General features: G+C 44.8%; 1 protein-coding gene across 3 annotated transcripts in view; it reads left to right on the forward strand.

The window, feature by feature from the left end:
* SHC2 (SHC adaptor protein 2) overlaps positions 1 to 20445 on the forward strand; it is a 708489-nt gene that overhangs the window by 676121 nt on the left and 11923 nt on the right. For all 3 annotated transcript variants that reach the window (XM_069648025.1, XM_069648031.1, XM_069648016.1), the window contains 3 exons: positions 5651 to 5815; positions 7089 to 7384; positions 8295 to 8444. In XM_069648025.1, the coding sequence (XP_069504126.1) occupies positions 5651 to 5815; positions 7089 to 7384; positions 8295 to 8423 (590 nt within the window). In that variant the 3' untranslated portion in view covers positions 8424 to 8444. The remainder of the gene's footprint in view (positions 1 to 5650; positions 5816 to 7088; positions 7385 to 8294; positions 8445 to 20445) is intronic.

A 20445-nucleotide genomic window follows, 5' to 3' on the forward strand; every position in this document is an offset into this window, starting at 1 on the left:
ATATTATCACCATCAAAAATATCGGCATATATATGGTCGTTTGGAACGGCCATAGGAAATATTTTTGGGGGATAATTTTTGGGGTTTTTGGGAGCAGAGGTTGCGGGGATGTCCCCCGCTCCTTTAAAAATAATGGGTGGTTTGCAGGGGCGTCCCCCGCAGGTTCCATGCCTTAATATCGCCGCAAAAATATGGCGATATTTTTGTATGGCGATATTTTTGCATGGCAATATTTTTGCTGGGATATTAACACATGGAACCCTTCAAAGGAGAGCCAGTTAAATCCTTCCATAGAATATTTGAGATCCTTTCCTACTCAGGTCTCTTCACAGGCACATTAGCTGCCTTCCATGGTTCACTTTTTAGTAGCTTAGTCTTATTGTTGGGTTAGGTTATCACCACAGGAAAGAAACTGACTACTTGTGACCATTTGTTGTGGATTCTGCCCCAACACTGATCCGTCTCAGCAAATGGCAGAGGTGGGTCAGCGCATCTACAGGAATGCATATGGTAACTCTGAATGATGTACACAATGGCTGCCACCATTCCAGGGTGCATTTTGACAGATTGTGGCAGGGTTATGCTGGAGCAGAAAAAAGTGGCACAATCCTCCAAAATGATCCAACTTCGTGGCAGCCGTAATAACCGCGTCTCGCACTATGGCATGGTTGTGCGTGAGTGGGCGATTACCAATCCGGGGAAACACTCTGTGCTAGGAGGCTTTGAACAGGCCGATGCAGGCGTAATATGTTCCATCTTGATTTTTGCAGACATCCACATGGATTAGAATCTGGCCCTTAATAGTATGATGCAACGGAAAGCTTGTGATATACAGAGGTGATACAGAAAGATGTGATATACAGTTTAAAATACTTAAAATAACTTCCAATGTCCCAGTAAACACCTAAATAACTCTAACATAGTACTTAAAATGTAAGCACATATATATATATATATATGCGATACTATCCACAATCAGAATAAATAAATAACAATCAGATATCACCATATATTTAAATGTTCATTGTTCTGCATAGAGGTTACCTTCAGAAACATTGGCCCTTTGCTAGACAATAACATGGCAGGAAAGTTTGAGATTATCTAAACATGGACATTCATTGCAATCCCAGAGGGGTCAGCATTGCGTTCTAGCCCAGTGGGTTTACCACGCAGGGATCCTTAGAAGTCTGCTCTAGGATCCCATTCGATCTTTGTCATTGGTGGACATGCTTTGTTTTGATGTCGATAGTGCCTCCTAGCTGAACGATGGTGTCAGAGGCGCTAAGCAGCTCCATGAAATTATTGGAACGACAAGGTGGCCCTATGCAGGCACTCGGGTCTCTTGGTTTGGTAGATCCATTTCTCTGACCTAGTGTTGGCAGGTGCGGTAGGAAGTACTTTCAATCTGTAGGCAGATGTGTGGGGACTCTCTTGTTCTTTTACTTCTCCCCCTGGAACAGAACGCAGAATATTCTGCATGTTTCATACCATGAGGTCAAAGGTCACGTGATGAACATCGCAGCCCATTAAGAATTGTAACTATATAAAAAATGCAACCCTTAACTCATCTTGAATAACTCGGTCAAGAGGTGCCTAAGAAAACCACTACTGTCTCTTGTTTCAATAAGAAACTGGTGGTCTTACTTAGCCCCTGAAAAGAGAAACTATTGTATCGCTTGTCTTGAGTCCTAAAGCAGCAGACAGTGACTGCACTTACCAATGTACATCATAAGCACTAAGGGCCACTGCCAGATAAGGACCCTATGAAGTCAGAACCAGGTCAGAAAATCCGAAAAGTTTTTCTAAACATCAGCAGCAAAACGTCAGTCCTCCTCACCGCGAGCGCTAAAAGCAAAGGAAAACACTGCGAGCGGATATTAGAATGTTCAGTGTCTGGCTGAGTGTCTAAGCGAACAAGTAGTGTCTTAACACCCTTTTGAGAATGTTCATGGAGGCCGAACCAATTAGGATGCTGGAATTCTGGCCACTATTAGCCTTTAGCACACGGGTGGGGGGAGCCAGCCAATCAGATGGCTAGGAACGTGGGCTTGAACCGTTAGGTGGCAGGAATTCTAGCTTCATCCATGGCTTGACCACCGGAATGTTCATGCCACTAGCCCACGCTGCTCCTTTTCCCTTTCTATGCCTCCAGTCAACTCAGACATCCCCACCTGAACGGGGATTTGATTGCAGTGTCAGTGCCTCGGCTCTCCCTGCTTCTGTCTAGTGTGTCCTTCTTCCTATGCCCATCCCCTGTGCACCATCACCGATCCTATCCATTGGCCTTACGCGGGTGAGACCCAGAAAGCCTCCTGCTCCGGTATCACTCAAAAAGAAGGAAATGCCGAATGCACTTTCACTGCGCATTCGGCAGTAACAAAAATACTGAAACCCATTATACCGAACAAGGGGAACAGCGGTTGCAGGGGTGTCCCCCGCTTCCCTTGGATGGTATAATGGCTTCGAGGTTTGCGGGGGTGTCCCCCGCTTACATTACATGGATTTGAACGGATAATAAAGACTTACAAAAAAATCTAAAATGAAAAAGGACCCTGCGGCAGAGGTTCTGACCCACTGTAGGGAGAGGGAACTTGCGCCGCATGGAGACTGGCGAGGCGAGGCACAGGAATGAAGATGAGTGAGTTGCCAAGAGGTATATTTGGCTACACGGGTTGCAGGTAAGGGGAACACAGTAGATCATGATCTATGTGAAGATATGGGGGCGCACAATAATCACATAGATTCTCCCGCTCCTAAGTGTTGGAGCCCATCCCCTCTTATGACTTCTGCTCTTCTGTGGGTGGGAACCTGGTCTCCTATCCTGGCCTACATGCTGACTGTCCACCCCCCTGCGATGTAACCCCCCCACCATCCCACTGCACAGGCTGCACTGTTGCAGCTTGACTTGCAGTGAGAGGTGGATCGGCATGTTTTCACCAGGCACTCTTCTTTCAGCCAGCAGATGCCACCCTGTTGGATGCTAAAACACCTGCGGGTCAAGGCTACTCGGGGTCATTAATTGCTACTTACTTTGCACTTAAGGGCTGACATTGCACCCATCCATGGGCACTAACAGTGCTTTAAGTGGGGTAGAAATCAAAGGAGCGAGAGCGTGGTCACGTTTGACAGCATGGCTTACGTTTTGGGTGTGGTCTAAGAATTGATAGGCATGGCCTAAGAACAGAAAGCACTGCAGGGGTGTGCCCTGCGTAACGAGGCAGATATTCCAACACTGCCTGCTTGGTACATTCCTACCTGGATATACTCTCCCTTAAAGTAGAACAAATCAAAGTTCCAAGTCATTATTTATTGGACCCTTGACTAGGGTCTGTGCCATAAGGGTATGTGGTGAGGTACATGAGCAGATGCACTAATATCTCAGTACACGTCAGGCAGGACAACTCTGCAAAGCCATAAAGTGATTTCAAATGTAAAGAAATACAAAATAAAAAAAAGCAAAATCACACATCATCATGACTCAAAGTCCTGCAAGGCTTCCTACAGCAACTATCTTCAATAGAGTTTCATGTTCAGTAACATAACACCCCAGGGAGAGTTTGTCCACCCTCTGGAAAAAGTGGGAAGACGCTGCGCGCCCACCTATACCCTCCACTTTTACCCTCAATATCAGCACAGCGACAAAACCAGGAAAAACAACCCCTCCAGTCTCCAGGCCAGCAACCTCTCTTTCCAAATCCCTGGACATGGCAAATCATCATGACCCACTTTCCTTCTCCCACTTTGCCCTCCGCGCCCCCATGTTTGGCTTTGAAATATACTCTGTTTTATAAAGATGACTCAAAAAGTACACAAGTCATAACAAAGTACTCAGGTACATATATAAATACTTAAATATGTTCAGAAAAAAGTATTTTATAGCGTTATTTACCCTTATCTTTAATAAGGGACTACAAATATCACAATGTAATGCAGTGGAAGCCTAAAAAAGTAGTCTGTGGGTTTTCTAAGTGTACTTTCAAGACTTGGACTCACTGAAAAAGATAATGGAGCTCATTTTCCATATGGGGGTTGGAGTAAAATCAATGCGAAAAATCCAATATTTTCATGCATTTGGATGGCGGAGAGGAGGGGAGGATCGTAGGTTATGATTCGGCCTCACTCTTCCTCTTCGCCATGCAAATACTCCAGCATCTTCACCAGCATGTATTTTCAGGCTGGCGCAAATGCTTTGGATTCCTACGTGAGAAGCAGGTAAACTCCATAGCAATCCACTGTAACCTGCCTGGTTTGACAATAGTATGCTCAATATGCAAGGAAAAAGTTACATTCCGTAAAAAAGACTCTTTGGTGTAGCAAGAATACAAGAAAATAAAGGAGTACACAACTTTCTGTGTGACATATTTTAATTCTAGTGAAATAAGGCGTAGATTTGGGCAGTTTACTGGTGCTTTGTGTGTGCATTCAGAATAAAAATGCCCCTTTTCGAGTTCTTATCACTATTTGGGCTAGTAACTGCTGCTTTGTGTGTGATTTTGAGAGTCAAGAACGCCCATGTAAAACAATGGTTACTTAAATGAGCCATCACTTATAAATAGCCCCCACTTTAAATGCCCTGTCAAAACAAACAGTGAAAAGCAGTAAAGTACTAGTCAGGCCAGCGCTGTGCAGCTACTGCTGGGCAGCTGGGGAGTTTTGGGGGGGGGGGGGTGTCCAGAGCATCACAAGCGGGCGGAGGGGTCAGGGGGGTTACAGCACGGCCTTGCTGGGACAGGCAGTAAAAGAAAGCTTCACCTTCCCCTGGGAACACGTCTCTTGCAGCCCCTCATGCCCCCTGCCGAAACAGATGATCGTAGGGTGGGGCTTGCAGACTGTCATCTTCAAGCTCGTACCACTCAAGTATGTGTTTGTATTGTCTTCATTTGAGCTAGCTCAGAGATGGTTTCTGCCAGAAGTGGACTGACTACCATGTTCCAGGGGGGAGTCTCCATTCACATACAATCATCTGCCATCTAGCACCACAAGGGGACCGCTAGAGCATCTATGCCCGCGCGCCTTCCTGCAAGGGCCCATAGCAGTGAGATTTGTGTTCACATGCGCACTTGCACTCCTGGTTTAGATGGTGGGACATGGGGGGGTGACATTGGGGTGACCCTGCAGAGCACTGGATCAACTTCCCTTTTTTGAGCCCAGGTCCACTTAAAGCCCTGAGCACCAGTGTGGGCCCCAGTACTGGTATAGAAGGGGGTTTAAAGGCATGATTGGGGTGCACTGGGAAGGGTGTATGTGGGTTCTAGTATTAATAAGGTATGGGTGATCCAATGCATGGTTGTGAGGGCAGGGCTGTGTGAGCATCCCAGTACTGACTTCGTATGGGGGCTGCAAAACATGTTTGTAGTGCACTGGCATGGGCGTGTATGGGTCCCAGTGCTGAAATGGTATGGGAATTGCAGAGGACACAGGCCACAATGGAGTTTCACAAGCAGATTTTTCTGTTAGGCATATTACTAGAACAGAAGAGTGCACTGAAGGTCACCACTAAGAAGTGTTAAAAGAAATACCTGTGGCCTGACCTGCAGTGCATTGCACATATCTGTGGATACAAGGATGTACCGGAGTGTGAGCTGAAGTGTCGTGCATGTCATATCTGAGTCGATGTACTCTAATGCTAAATTGCGTTTCTGTCCTTAAGCACAGTCCATTGATGGCTATCTGCAACCTGACAGAAGACCACTTGGTTCCCGTGACTATGACGTGCACATGTACGTCAATACGCAGAACCTAGATGGTTGGGACACCGAGACTGTGGGACCGCGTGCCCCCGAAGACAGCCCCAAGAAAGACCTCTTCGATATGCGTAAGTACCAGACTGCACAGCTGAAAGGTTAATGTATGTGACCCAATAGGGAGTTAGGCAATGGAGGAGACAAAAGGGCGGAAAATATGGTGGGGTAAAGTTATGTATCTTATGAGCGGAGCAGCGATCCTAAAATGGGATGAAAAGTCTTCAGAAACAGAAGTGCAAACTAGAGAAGAACAAGCTTCTAACCCAATAATAAGTCAAAGGAGAAGGGGAGACAGCGGAGAGCAGATGTGGGGAGATAGTCTAGGCCAATTTTGGGAGGTAGAGATATCTTTCAAAAGATAGATATAAGGGTGTTGAGATGGTAAATTAGTTCTTAGTAAACACTATGAGTAAAGATGAACAATTTTAATTAGACTGAGCGGTGAGAAGGCGCTATGGCTTGTGGAGGAATGAGCTGTAAAGGCATGTTTCAAACATACTTGATTAGACACAACATTTTCTATGTAGCTGCCCCCGTATTCTTCCACTGTGTTTTTTTTCTCCAATTTTAAGGCCATCTGTAGGTTTCTTTTTTAAGAGGAGAAGTTCTAATTGGAATGGAAGGGTTACACTAATTATATAATGATAGATTTCGGAGAAAAAAGAAAGTGAGGTGAACCAGTAAAGAGGGAAGGGGATTAACTTGAACACCCAGAGAGACACAAGCATGGTAGGGAAGGCGGTCATGAGTAGAATGAGTAGAATGAGTAGAATGACAGCAGAAGAAGCAGACAGATACATCAGGGTGTCAGAGAAGAGGACTTGGTGAACAAGAGGCACACTATGGGGATGCTGAGAACAGGATAGGTGCCAGATGAGGTCTGAAGGAGCTTGGGGTAGACACCATTGAATGGAGGTAGGGCACACACAGAAGCAGAGCTTGTGATAGAAGATACGATATTTAGGAGGGTAACAATTGGGTTGGTACAAGTTATGCTAAAGAGTGCTAAAGATTGAGGTTCCTTAGAGGGTCTGTCTAGTAAAGCATTGAACTGAAACAGGAAACCATCAATTTTCTGCATTGCATTACCCATCCCACAGGCCACGTGGATATAGCATTCCATTGGTCAATTCTATGGATATCATACTCATCTGGCCCTTAATACACTCAGTATCCACCAATAGAAAGGATTGCATAATAAGAAAGATCTGCATACCCTCTCACCTACATGGACTCTCTTGCATGTTGAGAAGCTTTCAGCGTTCAGGATATCAGACAGGGCATCGAGCAGTGAGTTTCACAAGTTACCAATGATTTAGTTTACGTGTCTATTTTCACTTTCAGGGCCTTTTGAAGATGCCCTGAAGATGCATGAATCCATCGTTGTTGGTAGCCCACCCGTCGGTGACCAGTGGCCCAGTCCACCAACCAGGAAGGCACCCATCGCCCCCACGGAAGAACAACTAAGGCGGGAGCCATGGTATCATGGGAAGATGAGCCGGCGAGAGGCAGAGAAGCTCTTGCAGATGGATGGGGACTTCCTGGTGAGAGACAGCATAACAAACCCTGGTCAGTATGTACTGACTGGGATGCACATTGGACAACCAAAGCACCTCCTGCTGGTGGACCCTGAGGGAGTGGTAAGCTTCCGTGGAAACACTATTCTATAATCACTGTCTGAAATGCTAAACCTAACTTTGTTCAAAAAAAGAGAATGAGTTCCTAGCAAGTAAGCATGTAATGGGTCAAAGAACAGATGGATTAATTAAGATACTGAATGCAATAGTGGGCCATTGAGGAGTTAATCTTAAACTCTGACCTAGTGCTAATGTGCAATGCACCTTGGACATCTGGTCAACCTACACACGTTTCTGCCAGTGATAGAACAGCATTTAGATCCCTGACTAGTCATATATGTTTGATTGCACACGTAAAGACTACTTTATGTAGGTGCAATCCATATGCTAAACCTACCAGAACAATCCAACCAGACCTAATGAAACACAATTCAAACGAACCTAACCCATCTCCATTCAATTTAGCACAACGCTGATTAAAAATAAAGCAAAACCATTCTGTTCCACCCGAATTTAAGTTCATCATGCAAGTTATCAAACAATTATCTGTGAGCTACCCACACTGTAATCAGTACACATTCCTGCACATGAATTATTGACCATTGCCTAACATTTCATTGACCCCGCACAATGATTCATCGGCCCACTTTCCCATTGTAAATTGATTCCAATCTAGTAATTCTTGGATCCCTTTATCTTCTGATTCATTAATGGTTTAACGAGTGAGTTATTGATCTCTTTTGAGTGATTTATTGATACCAGCCAATTGAATCATTGACCTCCTAGCGTTTGATTCTGAGTATCCATATCTGTGTGTAATAAACAGCCATCGCCTGGAACCAAGATCAATTTCTTTGCCAGATCCCTACTCTTCAATATACTGAAACGGAACTTCTCTCTGCTGCTGCACGTGGTCTTGTTGTTTCCTGCATCCTCCCATGGTCGCTGAAATTGTCAAATGCCTTTATTTCAGGTAAGGACGAAAGATGTTCTATTTGAGAGCATCAGCCACTTAATCAACTACCACCTACAGAATGAGCAGCCAATCGTGGCTGCTGAAAGTGAACTTCACCTGAGGCAGGTGGTCAAGAGGAGGCCCTGAGGATCAAGAGCGTGTCTACAGGTGAGCCAGTGAAGAGGAATGATGGTGCCTTGATGCCGCTGGGTTTAGTGCGCTTAACAAATGCAAAAATTAATAAATACACAATTAAATGGTATGAGCATATTAGAATAGGGTAAATAGAGGAGGGACTGAGCGAGAGTAGGGATGAAGAAGAGGTGCAGGCTTAAAGGGAGACTGGAAGCAATGGCAGGTGTAACAGTTTTTAATTGGAGATGTGTAGCAAGGGAGCCTGAACCAAACAAGGGTGATTTATGGTGGAACATTTTTAAAAAATTGCTTTAAAATAGTGCATTTCCAACATACTTTCTCTGAAAAATTGTGTAAAAGGCAACAGTTTGCAATCGGTTTTGTATGGTAACACATGAAAAAATCCAACAGATGCAAGTCACCAACACCCCTTTGCACATATATGTCAATGGAAACTGCAGCAATATATGCCAGTATTACCATATAAGACCATACTCATGTTGGATTTACCAGTACAAAATGCCACGCTATATTAAGAAAATATGTGGATCCAGTTTTGGCTACATCAATGTAGGCAAGTCTAGACAGGTAATAACACTATCCTTACGAGTTTGGCGGTGCGGGAAAAAAGTGGCGGTAATACTGTTTAGCTCCATTTTTACTGCACTGCGAAACTACAAGTTTGCATGTATTACTGTCACTAGGGATGTAACGGTATAACGGTATACCGTTAAAGATTCCGTGAACCACTTAAATGAACAATAATAAACGTCACATTGTTTATACCGTTATACCGTTCATACCGTTAAGTGTGCTTTTCAATCTGATTTGGAAAGGCTGCAGTAAGCAATTGCTGCGCAGTCTTGGTTTTGCACTGTTGGATATGCCGTCTGCCAAGTAGTTTCAGTTGGAGCAGTTTTTAATGCCATTCCATAAACCACACATGCCTTACACAAAATCAATATATTAGCAATAGGAAGAATAGATACAGTGCCAAGAAGGAAAAGGGTTTACTTTAGGGTGGCGGCTTTGGGGTTTATATATTTATAATGGATAATGTTCTCTAAACATATGGCAGTGGGGGATTTCCCTGGTTCTATCATTGAATTTACATATAATAAGTCACACTGCGAAATTCACTCATCTCTGTGGGTATTCCCTGCTGCCATACCAAAGGGTAACATGTCAGTGATTACTGAACACCTTTTGGCCCGCAAATAAACTAAAGGCTGTAACATAAAGAGAAAGTGCGCGTGTGTGTGTGCGTGCGTGCGCGTGTGCACAAGCGTATACTACCATCAGCCTCCATTGATCTGTGGCATGCAGGTTATCAAGATGGCAACATGTTCATCTTCACCAGTAGCCAGTGGGGAAGCAAAAAGCCTAAATGACCACTTAAGAAAAGCTATTCAGTTTGCTTTGCCAGTTGCAGCAGGCCCCCACCCCACCCCCTCCTCTCCACACATGTGTTTGTGTTTGGTGGAAGCAAGGCATTTCAGTGGAAAGTATGTTGAAAAGCCCAATTCTGGCCCTGGGTGCCTGGTTTTGTTTGTGATGATACATCTGTCAATTTATGACCTTTTAGAAAATATTTGTTAAGATCAGTTAACTCCACCTGCTATACCGCGATAACCATGATATACCGTCATTTGGCAAGAAGGTTATCGTACCGTCATAAAACGAATACCGTGACACCCCTAACTGTCACCGGTATTACCAGATGGTAATAACGTTGATTTTTGAAAAAACGCTGGCATAACCATCTGGTAATACCGGCAGCAGTTATACCGTCAAAAATCCCGAATGTAGTCATACAGACTCCATTACATTGGGATTTACACCAGCAAACCACCCCTTGTAATCAGGTGATATTACTGCCAGAGGTAATAGTTTAGTTTAGTTTCTTTATTTGCACCACGTGCTGAACCCTGACGTAACTGGGCGCCAATACCTTCCATGGTAATACCACCTTGCCAAGTTGCGGTATTGGTAATTCCATTTGCCAGTATTCCAGGGGATTTACCGCTGGAATTCCAGCAAACCTGTAATGAGCTTCATACTCGTGACGTTAAGTAATAAATGCCATGCTACCATAAGAAAACATATACAGAATGGCTGCAAAAATGTCGATTAGTCTAACCACACAAAGAACATTCATCATGTATCCTTTAACCTTCATGTCAAGTAAAAAATGGCATGCCAAAGTAAAGAAATATGTCCAGACTGGCACAAGCAATATAGGACAATACCACATAGGAACACTCATTATGCTGCCTTCACCCTTGATGGCAATTAAAAAATCCCATGCCACAACAAAGAAATTCATCCAGACGGGCCTTTCCAATGTGGCCCAGTTCCACACAGTAACACTCATCAAGGCCAGTATTATGTAGGAACATTCATCATGCTGCTTTCAGCTTCCTTCACCTTTGATGCACAGTAAAAAATGCCATGCCACAGTAAAGAAATATGTCCATAACACAACACACAGCAGGCTGCCTTCACCTTTGATGCACATTGAAAAAAATGCCCTCCCTATCCCTCATCCTCGAAATCATAGGCATGCTCTCTATCCTGGCACACATGCATGAGAGTTTATATGACAGCATTATTCATTCACTCTCACATTCACACACATCAGCATTCATGCAACATTCTTTCTTCATTAATTCTCACATTCAAACACAACCATCAGCAGTCATTCTTCATTCCCTCTCACATAAACCTCTGCACCCGTACAGCATTCATATGCTCTGTCATTCCCACTTGCACCCATACAACATATACTCTCTAATTCATGCTCGTATTTACAAACACAACCACTAACATAAACGCACACACATACTGTACATGTATTCTTTTTTTTATTTTCTTACCTGCATCCCCACTCCAGTCAACTCAGCCTTGCACTGTCTGCTACAATGAAGGTCCTATGGAATCCATGCAGCATACAACAGGAACCAGAAATCAGAGTACTTCTGGTTACTGCATGTGCACAGTGGAGCTAGAGTGCCTCGATCACAGCGCCCCTCAGGCCCTGGATTTAGAGGGAGGTACAAGAGATACCTCTTTTACATTCAGCCAATTACTTCCTGTGACAAATCAAATTCTGGTGTACCAGTGATCATGGGGTAAAAATCTGCTTCTAAATCATCAATTAGCCCCACACCTCTCATAATAATAATGAGCTCAGTTTTGTCATCATTCAGGCACAGACCATGAGCAGCCATTCATGCCTGGATGATGAGGTAGATTCTATTCGCCAGTGTCAAATCCATGTCGTAATCTCCCGTAAGTGGTATGAGGATCTGGGTATCATCTGCATAGTTAGTGTAGGTGATACCAAGATCATCCAGATCATCGAACAGGGGCTTAGTAAATATTTTATACATTGTAGGTGAGACACAGGAACCCTGTGGCACACCACAAGTGATAGGAATAGGGTTGGCAGATGAGGATGGTGAGAAGACTTGCATTGTCCTGTAATTCAGGAATGATTGTATCCAGCCTATGGCCTCCTGAGAGAAGTGCGCGGCTGAGTCCAAATGGTTCCAGAGGACTTTGTGGTCCACAAATCGAATGCAGCCGAAAGATCAAGTAGAAGTAGAAATGCGTTTTTTCCATTGTCTTTGAGTGCGTCGATTTGTGCCTTAAGGTCTAACAGAGCTGTTTCAGTCCCATGTTGGGGCCTGAAACCTGATTGTCGGACTCCTAATAGTTGATTCTGTGCTAGATACTTCTGAATTCGGCGATATGATACCCTATCTAAGATTTTAAACAGAAATTATAATGTGGTAATCGATCTGTAATTGGTAGGTATTGCTGGATCAAGAGATTGTTTTTTTATGTAGGGGAAGTACCCATGACTCATTTAGGTTACTAGGGATGGTACCGGTGGAGAAGGAGGCATTGGTTAGTTTTGAGATGAAAGGTGATAGGTCTATGGCTGCATATTTAATGATTTGGGCTGGCCAGTTGTCGCCCTGGCAGTTTCATGGTTTTAGGGTGAGGATCACTTTCTTGACTGGCCTCAATTCTCGGTGCTGGGCCAGCCAAGCCTTTCTTTAATTTCTCCTTCGCCACTAGCTGTTCTCCAACTGCGCCACACTAAAAAACGCTTCCCAATCACAGGGTTTCAAGCCTTGCTAAAGTGCATTGTGGAACATGCAGGTTATATACATCCCTATGTATATATTTTGTTGCATCGCCGCAAACTATTCACTACGTAGCCAGCCTTAGGATCCCTTTGTCTACTTGCGTTATTGCATCTGTACAAGTGTAAACTGATTTTGCATTTCTTTCAGCTTTTCTTTGCATGAGCATCTTCATCTCGAGCCCGAAATGTTGCTCATCATCGACACCTCCTTTTCAGATGTTATAGAATGTTTATGTTCTTTCGTCTTACATATCTTTTCAGGGTGCGTCAGTTCTGCTTTACACGATGTCACCAGTCTTCTTTCTTACTCATTTTCATACTTCTTCCTGGATTCTTCCAGGAAAACGTTATTTCTTCGTGCATGCATAGAGGGCTTTCTCAATGGATACCTTGTTTCAAGGATTCTTTGCAATATAGGCATTTTCACTGGGACTGCACGTGTTGCATTTTCCGGTTCCCAACATATAGGCAACATGGCTGCGGAGCTTCTGGTAGGGGTATTTGACTCCTCTTCTACAACGGCAGCAGCATATCATATATGGTTGCTGGTGAAAAAAAGATTGGATAAATAAAGAGCGAACCTGCAGTAGATTGCAGGAACAGCGGAAGCATAGATCTATAATCAACACTAAACAAGAAATGGCAAATATTATGGGTATATGATTGAAACCACAGTGAATTCATTTGAACATTGTACTGTATAATTGATCTGCAGTTCTTCAATGTTTTATTGTAATGTATAATGTAATGTATGAGATGAATTATAATGTTTTTGTTTATTTATTTAACTGAGTGAACACATGTAATATCTGCATTTTATGAGAGAACTGTTTTATTATGTGATACTCTTTTTATATTCTTTAATGTGATAATACGGTTTAGTGCAAAGGCCAACGTGACCAAAGACACTTAATAAAAAAAAAAAAATAATAGACAAGGAAGGCACTGCATCATCAACATGTTTAATGGGCATACAATGCACTACCACAGAAACATATTTAATAGGCAAGCAAGTCACCGTTGCCACAACATGATTAATAGACGAGCAATGGACTTCTACAGCAACTTGGTTAATAGGTAAGCAAGGCACAGCCGCAGCAGCATGTTTAAAAAGGAAGCAAAGCATTGCTGCAGCAACATGGGTAATAGGTAAGTAAGGTACTGCTGCAGCAAAGTGTGGTTAATAGGCAAGCGAGGCACAGCCACAGCAGCATGGTTAGTAGGCAAGCAAGGTGCTTTCGAAATCTCATGCCCAATAGGCAAGCCAGTCACAGCCAAAGCAACAGGTTTAAAAGGGAAGCAAATCACATCTGCATCAACATGGGTAATCTGTAAGTAGGGTACCGCTGTGGCAACGTGTTTAAAAGGCAAGCAAGGCTCTGCTGCAGCAGCATGGTTAATAGGCAAGCAAGGCACAGCCACATCAACATGTTTCGTAGGCAAGCAAGGCACTGCTGAAGCCACATGCTCAATACGCAAGCAAGGCAAAGCCGCAGCAACATGGTTAATAGGTAAGTAAGGTACTGTTACAGCAACATGGTTAATAGGCAAGCAAGCCACAGCCACAGCAACATGTTTAGTAGGCGAGCAAGGCACTGCTGAAGCCACATGCTTAATAGACAAGCAAGGCACAGCTGCAGCAACATGGTTAATAGATAAGTACGGTACTGTTACAGCAACATGGTTAATAGGCAAGCAAGCCACAGCCACAGAACATGTTTAGTAGGCAAGCAAGGCACTGCTGAAGCAATATGCTCAATAGCCAAGCAAGGCACAGCCACAGCAACATGTCTATTAGACAAGCAAGTCATAGCTGCAGCAACATGGTTAATAGGTAAGTAAGGTACTGCCGCAGCAACACTTTTAAAAAGGAAGCAAGGCACTGGTGCACTAACATGGTTGATAGGCAAGTAAAGCGCAGCTGCAGCAACATGTTTAGTAGGCAAGCATGGCACTAACACAGCAACATGTTTAAAAGAGAAGCAAGGCTCAGCTGCAGCAACATGGTTAATATGTAAGTAAGATACTGCAGATGCAACGTGTTTAATAGAGAAGCAAGGTACTGCTGCAGCAACATGGTTAATAGGTAAGTAAGGTACTGCTACAACAATATGTTTAGTAGGTGGAGCAAGTCACTGCTGTAGCAGCATGTCTAATAGGGAAGCAAGACACTGCCACAGTAACATTGTTAATATGCAAGCAAAGCACAGACGCAGCAACATGGTTAATAGGTGAGTAAGATACTGTTACAGCAACATGGTTAATAGGCAAGCAAGCCACAGCAACATGTTTAGTAGGCAAGCAAGGCACAGCTGAAGCCACATGCTCAATAAACGAGCAAGGCACAGCCACATCAACATGGTTAATAGGTAGGTAAGGTACTGTTACAGCAACATAGTTAAGGGGCAAGCAAGCCACAGCAACATGTTTAGTAGGCAAGCAAGGCACTGCTGAAGCCACATGCTCAATAGACAAGCAAAGCACAGACGCAGCAACATGGTTAATAGGTGAGTAAGATACTGTTACAGCAACATGGTTAATAGGCAAGCAAGCCACAGCAACATGTTTAGTAGGCAAGCAAGGCACAGCTGGTGCAACATGGTTAATAGGCAAGCAAGCCACAGCCACAGCAATATGTTCAGTAGGCAACAAAGGCACTGCTGAAGCCACATGCTCAATAAACAAGCAAGGCACAGCCACATCAACATGGTTAATAGGTAGGTAAGGTACTGTTACAGCAACATAGTTAAGGGGCAAGCAAGCCACAGCAACATGTTTAGTAGGCAAGCAAGGCACTGCTGAAGCCACATGCTCAATAGACAAGCAAGGCACAGCCGCAGCAACATCGTTAATAGGTAAGTAAGGTACTATTACATCAACATGCTTCGTAGGCAAGCAAGGCACTGCTGAAGCCACATGCTCAATAGACAAGCAAGGCACAGCTGAAGTGACATGGTTTCAAAGATGGCCACCTGATCGGCTATAGCGTGTCCAGCCCCACAACAGTTTTGTTGTGCCTGACCGATTGGATACAGCACCTGCCGCATCAGCTTCATAAGCCAATTAGGTGAACTAGCCGGCGTAAGCCAGCCCACCGACGAAGGTACACGACAAAGGTGCCTGTCTTAGCCTGTCTATGCCGGTCGTGCATGGCCCGTGCACTGACCCACTTTACTCCTGCACTGTAAGTACATTCCTCTACAATAACCTACTACCGACCAGCTCAAATCTCCCCATCAATCCCAAGCCTTGAACGCTCATTTCAAAGAGCCAGCAGATTCGCTCTCCCAGCTCTTTCCCTGTTCTCTATGCTACTAACTCTCCCCCTTTTTGACTCGCTCCATCTCCAGCACTCTACTCTACCTCTGCCTGCATGGCAGCATAGATTCGAACTACTGTAATGCTCTTTTCTACTGATCCTCGAGTGCACAAAGTTGTGACATGTACCGTGCGTCCTATGTATTTGCATTATCTCGCACAGTATGAACTTACCGTGACTCCTATGTATTTGCATTAGTTCAAAGTCTGCTCGTAAACATTATCACTAATGCCATTATCTTAGCATGCATGAATGTACTAGTCACCTGTATGTCACCAACTGTGCTGTAGCATATTTCCTCTACTGATAAACACATTTTGCTGACAAGACTGTCCACTCCTGCTTTGGCGATCAAATTGTCTATGATCTGAGCAGCTATATGCCTCTCCCTTCAGATCCCACATCACTGCGCCGCAGGAGAATGCCCCAATTTCTAAACGTGATATTGTGATTTTGCCTGTTTGCTCCCTGTGCCTCAAATTCAGAACGTGATATTGTGATTTTGCCCTGTGTGCACCCTGTGCTTCTTAGCTCGAACGTGCTGATGTGATTAGGCCCAACTAGGCCTACGCCTGCCCACCTGCCACACGGACCTGTTTGAATCCTCACTGCCCATATGGCGCCACAGGCCCCACCACTATCTGAGGACAAACCCCCTACACCCTTTCTACCCCCTTTAATAGATCCCCCACTGACTTGCTCACACAAACACCCTCAGCACATGTGCTGCCTACCAACTCACATAATAGATCACAAACCAAGACCAGCTGCAGCTCTAACACTACCCAGACTCCCAGCTCCCACCCCAGATCCACATCCATGAAAAACCAAATCCTAGGAATCCGCTCCCACCACAGGCCCATATCACCCAAGAATAAACCACACGCCACCATACCTGCTGCACACAAGCTCAAAGCTCCCACCCCAACCAATTCTACATCCACACCTTCCCCCGACACTACAGCTATCGCAGCCAAGCCCAGCAAAAACAGAGATGCACCTATAGCCTCTACACACGCAACCTCAAGTGCGCTCTAATCAACGTCAGGTCACTCCCGGCTCACGCCATAGAGATTCATTACCTGATCACCGACCTTGACTTAGCCATCCTTACCCTCACTGAAACATGGCTTCATGAAGCCTCTGGCCCCTCGATCTGCCTCTCCCTCGCACCAGGCTATACTATGTTCCACAAAGACAGAACTACCAACATAGGAGGGGGGTGGCGATCATCGCCAAAGACTCATTGACCATAAGACAAATCAGCACTACTTTCGAAGAACACACAGACGCACTATCTATCAAGCTTGCAGTCTCTGCTAACGAGACAATCACCATACTTGCCATATACTGCCCGCCAGGCCCACTACTAGAATTTCAAGCTAACCTGCTTCACTAGATAGGACTCAACCTGAAAAACAATAGCAAAACATCATCCTAGGTGACCTTAATCTCGGCCTCCGAGACCCCAAGGACAAACAAAGCAAAGCCCTTGTCAAAGCTCTTCATGACCGAAACTTCATCCAAAGAGTCACTGATCCTACACATACCAAAGGGCGAGTACTGGACTGGATGTCAGACCACAACTGTGACATAGACATCAGCTCCATCACGCCATGCCCTTGGACTGACTACTTCCTCATACACTTCTTTATCCCAACAAAACCACCACCCAAACCCATGGCACCCATACTCTCAGCTACTGCTAGATCAGCCAGACTCCTCACTAACAAAAGAATACTCCCCTTCCTAGCGGCTGCATCAGCCTTGAGGGCTCCCTTTTCTACAGACCTGGTAGCACTAGTTGACACACACAACATAGTTATCAAAAGAGCCATAGACGCCATTGCACCTCTAACCAAGAAAAAAGCCAAAATGCAGAAGCACTCCAACTCATGGTTCACCCAAGAGCTTCTAGACCTGAGATCCTTAAAACGAACAGCACTCACCACATGGAAAGCATGCCCGACCCACCCCACTCTAGAGGCCTACAAATGCCTTGCCGCCCGCTACAAAAAAGTAATCACATTAGCCAAAGCTACATCATACAACTCCAGAATAACCGACGCTCATTCTGAGGTGAAGGAACTATTTGCTATCTACAGAGAGCTTGCCTGCCCACCCACCAATACCCAGGAAACAGTCAAAGACGAAACATGGTGCAATAATATACAAACAGCCATGTTACTCAAAATAGACACACTAAAAGATAAAATAAAAACCACCTCAGTTCCTTGCCTATGACCAAGCCCCCCCTAAACCCAGCTCTCGCTCATGACAGCAAAGATTCTAACGCCTTCTACTTCAGACCAGTCACTGACTCAGAAGTCACAGCCATCATGGAACGCATCAAGCCTTCCTCATGCAAGTGTGACATTTTCCCCGCAGCACTCATCAAAGAGTGCAGAGAGCCACTAGCACCACTGATTACAGCCATCATTAATGCTTCTCTATCCACCGGCATAGTCCCCCCTGCTCTCAAAGAAGCATGGGTCTGCCCATTACTGAAAAAACCTTCACTCGACAAGGACATGCCCAATAATTATAGACCCATAACAACCGTCCCATTCCTGCTTAAGATACTGGACAAAGCAGCATACCTTCATATACAACACTTTCTGGAAGAAAACCACATCCTGGGCAAGAGACAACCAGGTTTCCAGCCAAGGCATGGAACTGAAACCGCCTTACTTGACCTAAAAATGCAAAATGAACAAACCACAGACAAAGGCAACCCAGCGCTACGCCTGCTGCTTGACCTGTCGGCAGCCTTCGATCTGGTAGATCACATGACCCTATGCAGACACCTCAAGAAGGCAGCTCACTTCTCACAGCAAGCTACCATATGGATCACCTCCTCCCTTGAGGGAAGGCTAATGAGGGTATTCTCAGACCAAGCATGCGCCACCCCCACACCCATCCATTGCGGAGTTCCGCAGAGTTCCTGCACGTCACCGACTCTCTACAACATTTTTACCCTCCCTCTCTTCAACGACCTCAAAAATCACGGCATAACTTACCCCAATTATGCCGATGATATACAAGTACTACTCCCACTCACCAGCTCCTACGAACAGGACACTGCCAAGCTAAGTGAGATCTATGCCATCATCCAGGCCTGGATGGTGGCTAACGTCCTCTGTCTCAATGGAGACAAGACTGAAATACTCATAGAAGGTACCAAACAAACACTCAATAAATTGGAAAGCAAATACTCCTCCTTCATCATAGACAGCACTCCCATCACCACATCAAAAACAGCCAAAACACTGGGAGTACACATAGACTCCACCTTATCCATGTCACGACAAGTCAGCGCCATCACATCTTCGGCAGCTCTTACCACCAAAATCATAAATGCTGTCAAACCTTATCTCTCACCTCAAAACTGCCTGTCCATAGCCAGAGCCACAGTGGGGCTAGATTGGACTACTGCAATGCCCTCTACTTAGGCACTTCAGCCAAGAACTTAAAGAAACTCCAAACCACTCAAAACAACACCCTCAGGGCAGCCCTCAGCATTCCCAAAAGGGAGCACATCTCCCAAGCCGTAAAGACGCCCATTGGCTCCCAGTCAGAGAGCGCATCCTATTCACAACCCTTTCCATTACACACGCCTGCCTAGGAAACACAGCACCTCTGTACCTCTCAGAAACCATTTACGGCGCCACATCAGAAAGACCTAAACGCACCCAACACTGCAACCTGCTTGCCATCCCAACTTTTAAAAGAGCCAAAGCTGGAGGTGCCAGCTTTGCAGTCCTAGCACCAAAAAATTGGAATGCACTACCATCAACACTCAGGAAAGAGGCCTCACGCTCAGCCTTCCGCAAGTTTCTGAAAACTCAACTATTCCACTAGGCCAGCCACCTTAGACACTTCAGACATACCTTACCTGACCTGTAGGTTCATCTATGTTAATTGCCCAAACCGTAACTGAAATGTATGTCTAAACTGCTGTATGCTCATGTAATCCTAAAAGCTATGCTCTTTGTCTAAGCAAGTATCCTTAAAAAGCGCCACAATGCCTTAGGGCCGATGCTCGCTATACAAATGCAAATAAATAAATAGGTAAGTACGGTACTGTTACAGGAACATGGTTAATAGGCAAGCAGGCCACAGCAACATGTCCAGTAGACAAGCAAGGCATAGCTGCAGCAACATGGATAATAGGTAAGTAAGGTACTGCTGCAGCAACACTTTTAAAAAGGAAGCAAGGCACTGGTGCAGTAACATGGTTGATAGGCAAGCAAAGTGCAGCTGCAGCAACATGTTTAGTAGGCAAGCAAGGCACTGCTGATGTCACATGTTTTCAAAGAGACATAAGGCACCGCTGTAGCAACATGGTTAATATGCAAGCATGGCACTAACACGGCAACATGTTTAAAAGAGAAGTATGGCACAGTTGCAGCAACATGGTTAATATGTAAGTAAGGTGCTGCAGCTGCAACGTGTTTAAAAGAGAAACAAGGCACTGCTGCAGCAACATGGTTAATGGGTAAGTAAGGTACTGCCCTACCAATATGTTTAGTAGGTGGAGCAAGACACTGCTGCAGCAG

This window comes from Ambystoma mexicanum, chromosome 1p (genome assembly GCF_040938575.1).
Source record: "Ambystoma mexicanum isolate Mex_15411 chromosome 1p, UKY_AmexF1_1, whole genome shotgun sequence".
Taxonomy (NCBI): domain Eukaryota; kingdom Metazoa; phylum Chordata; class Amphibia; order Caudata; family Ambystomatidae; genus Ambystoma; species Ambystoma mexicanum.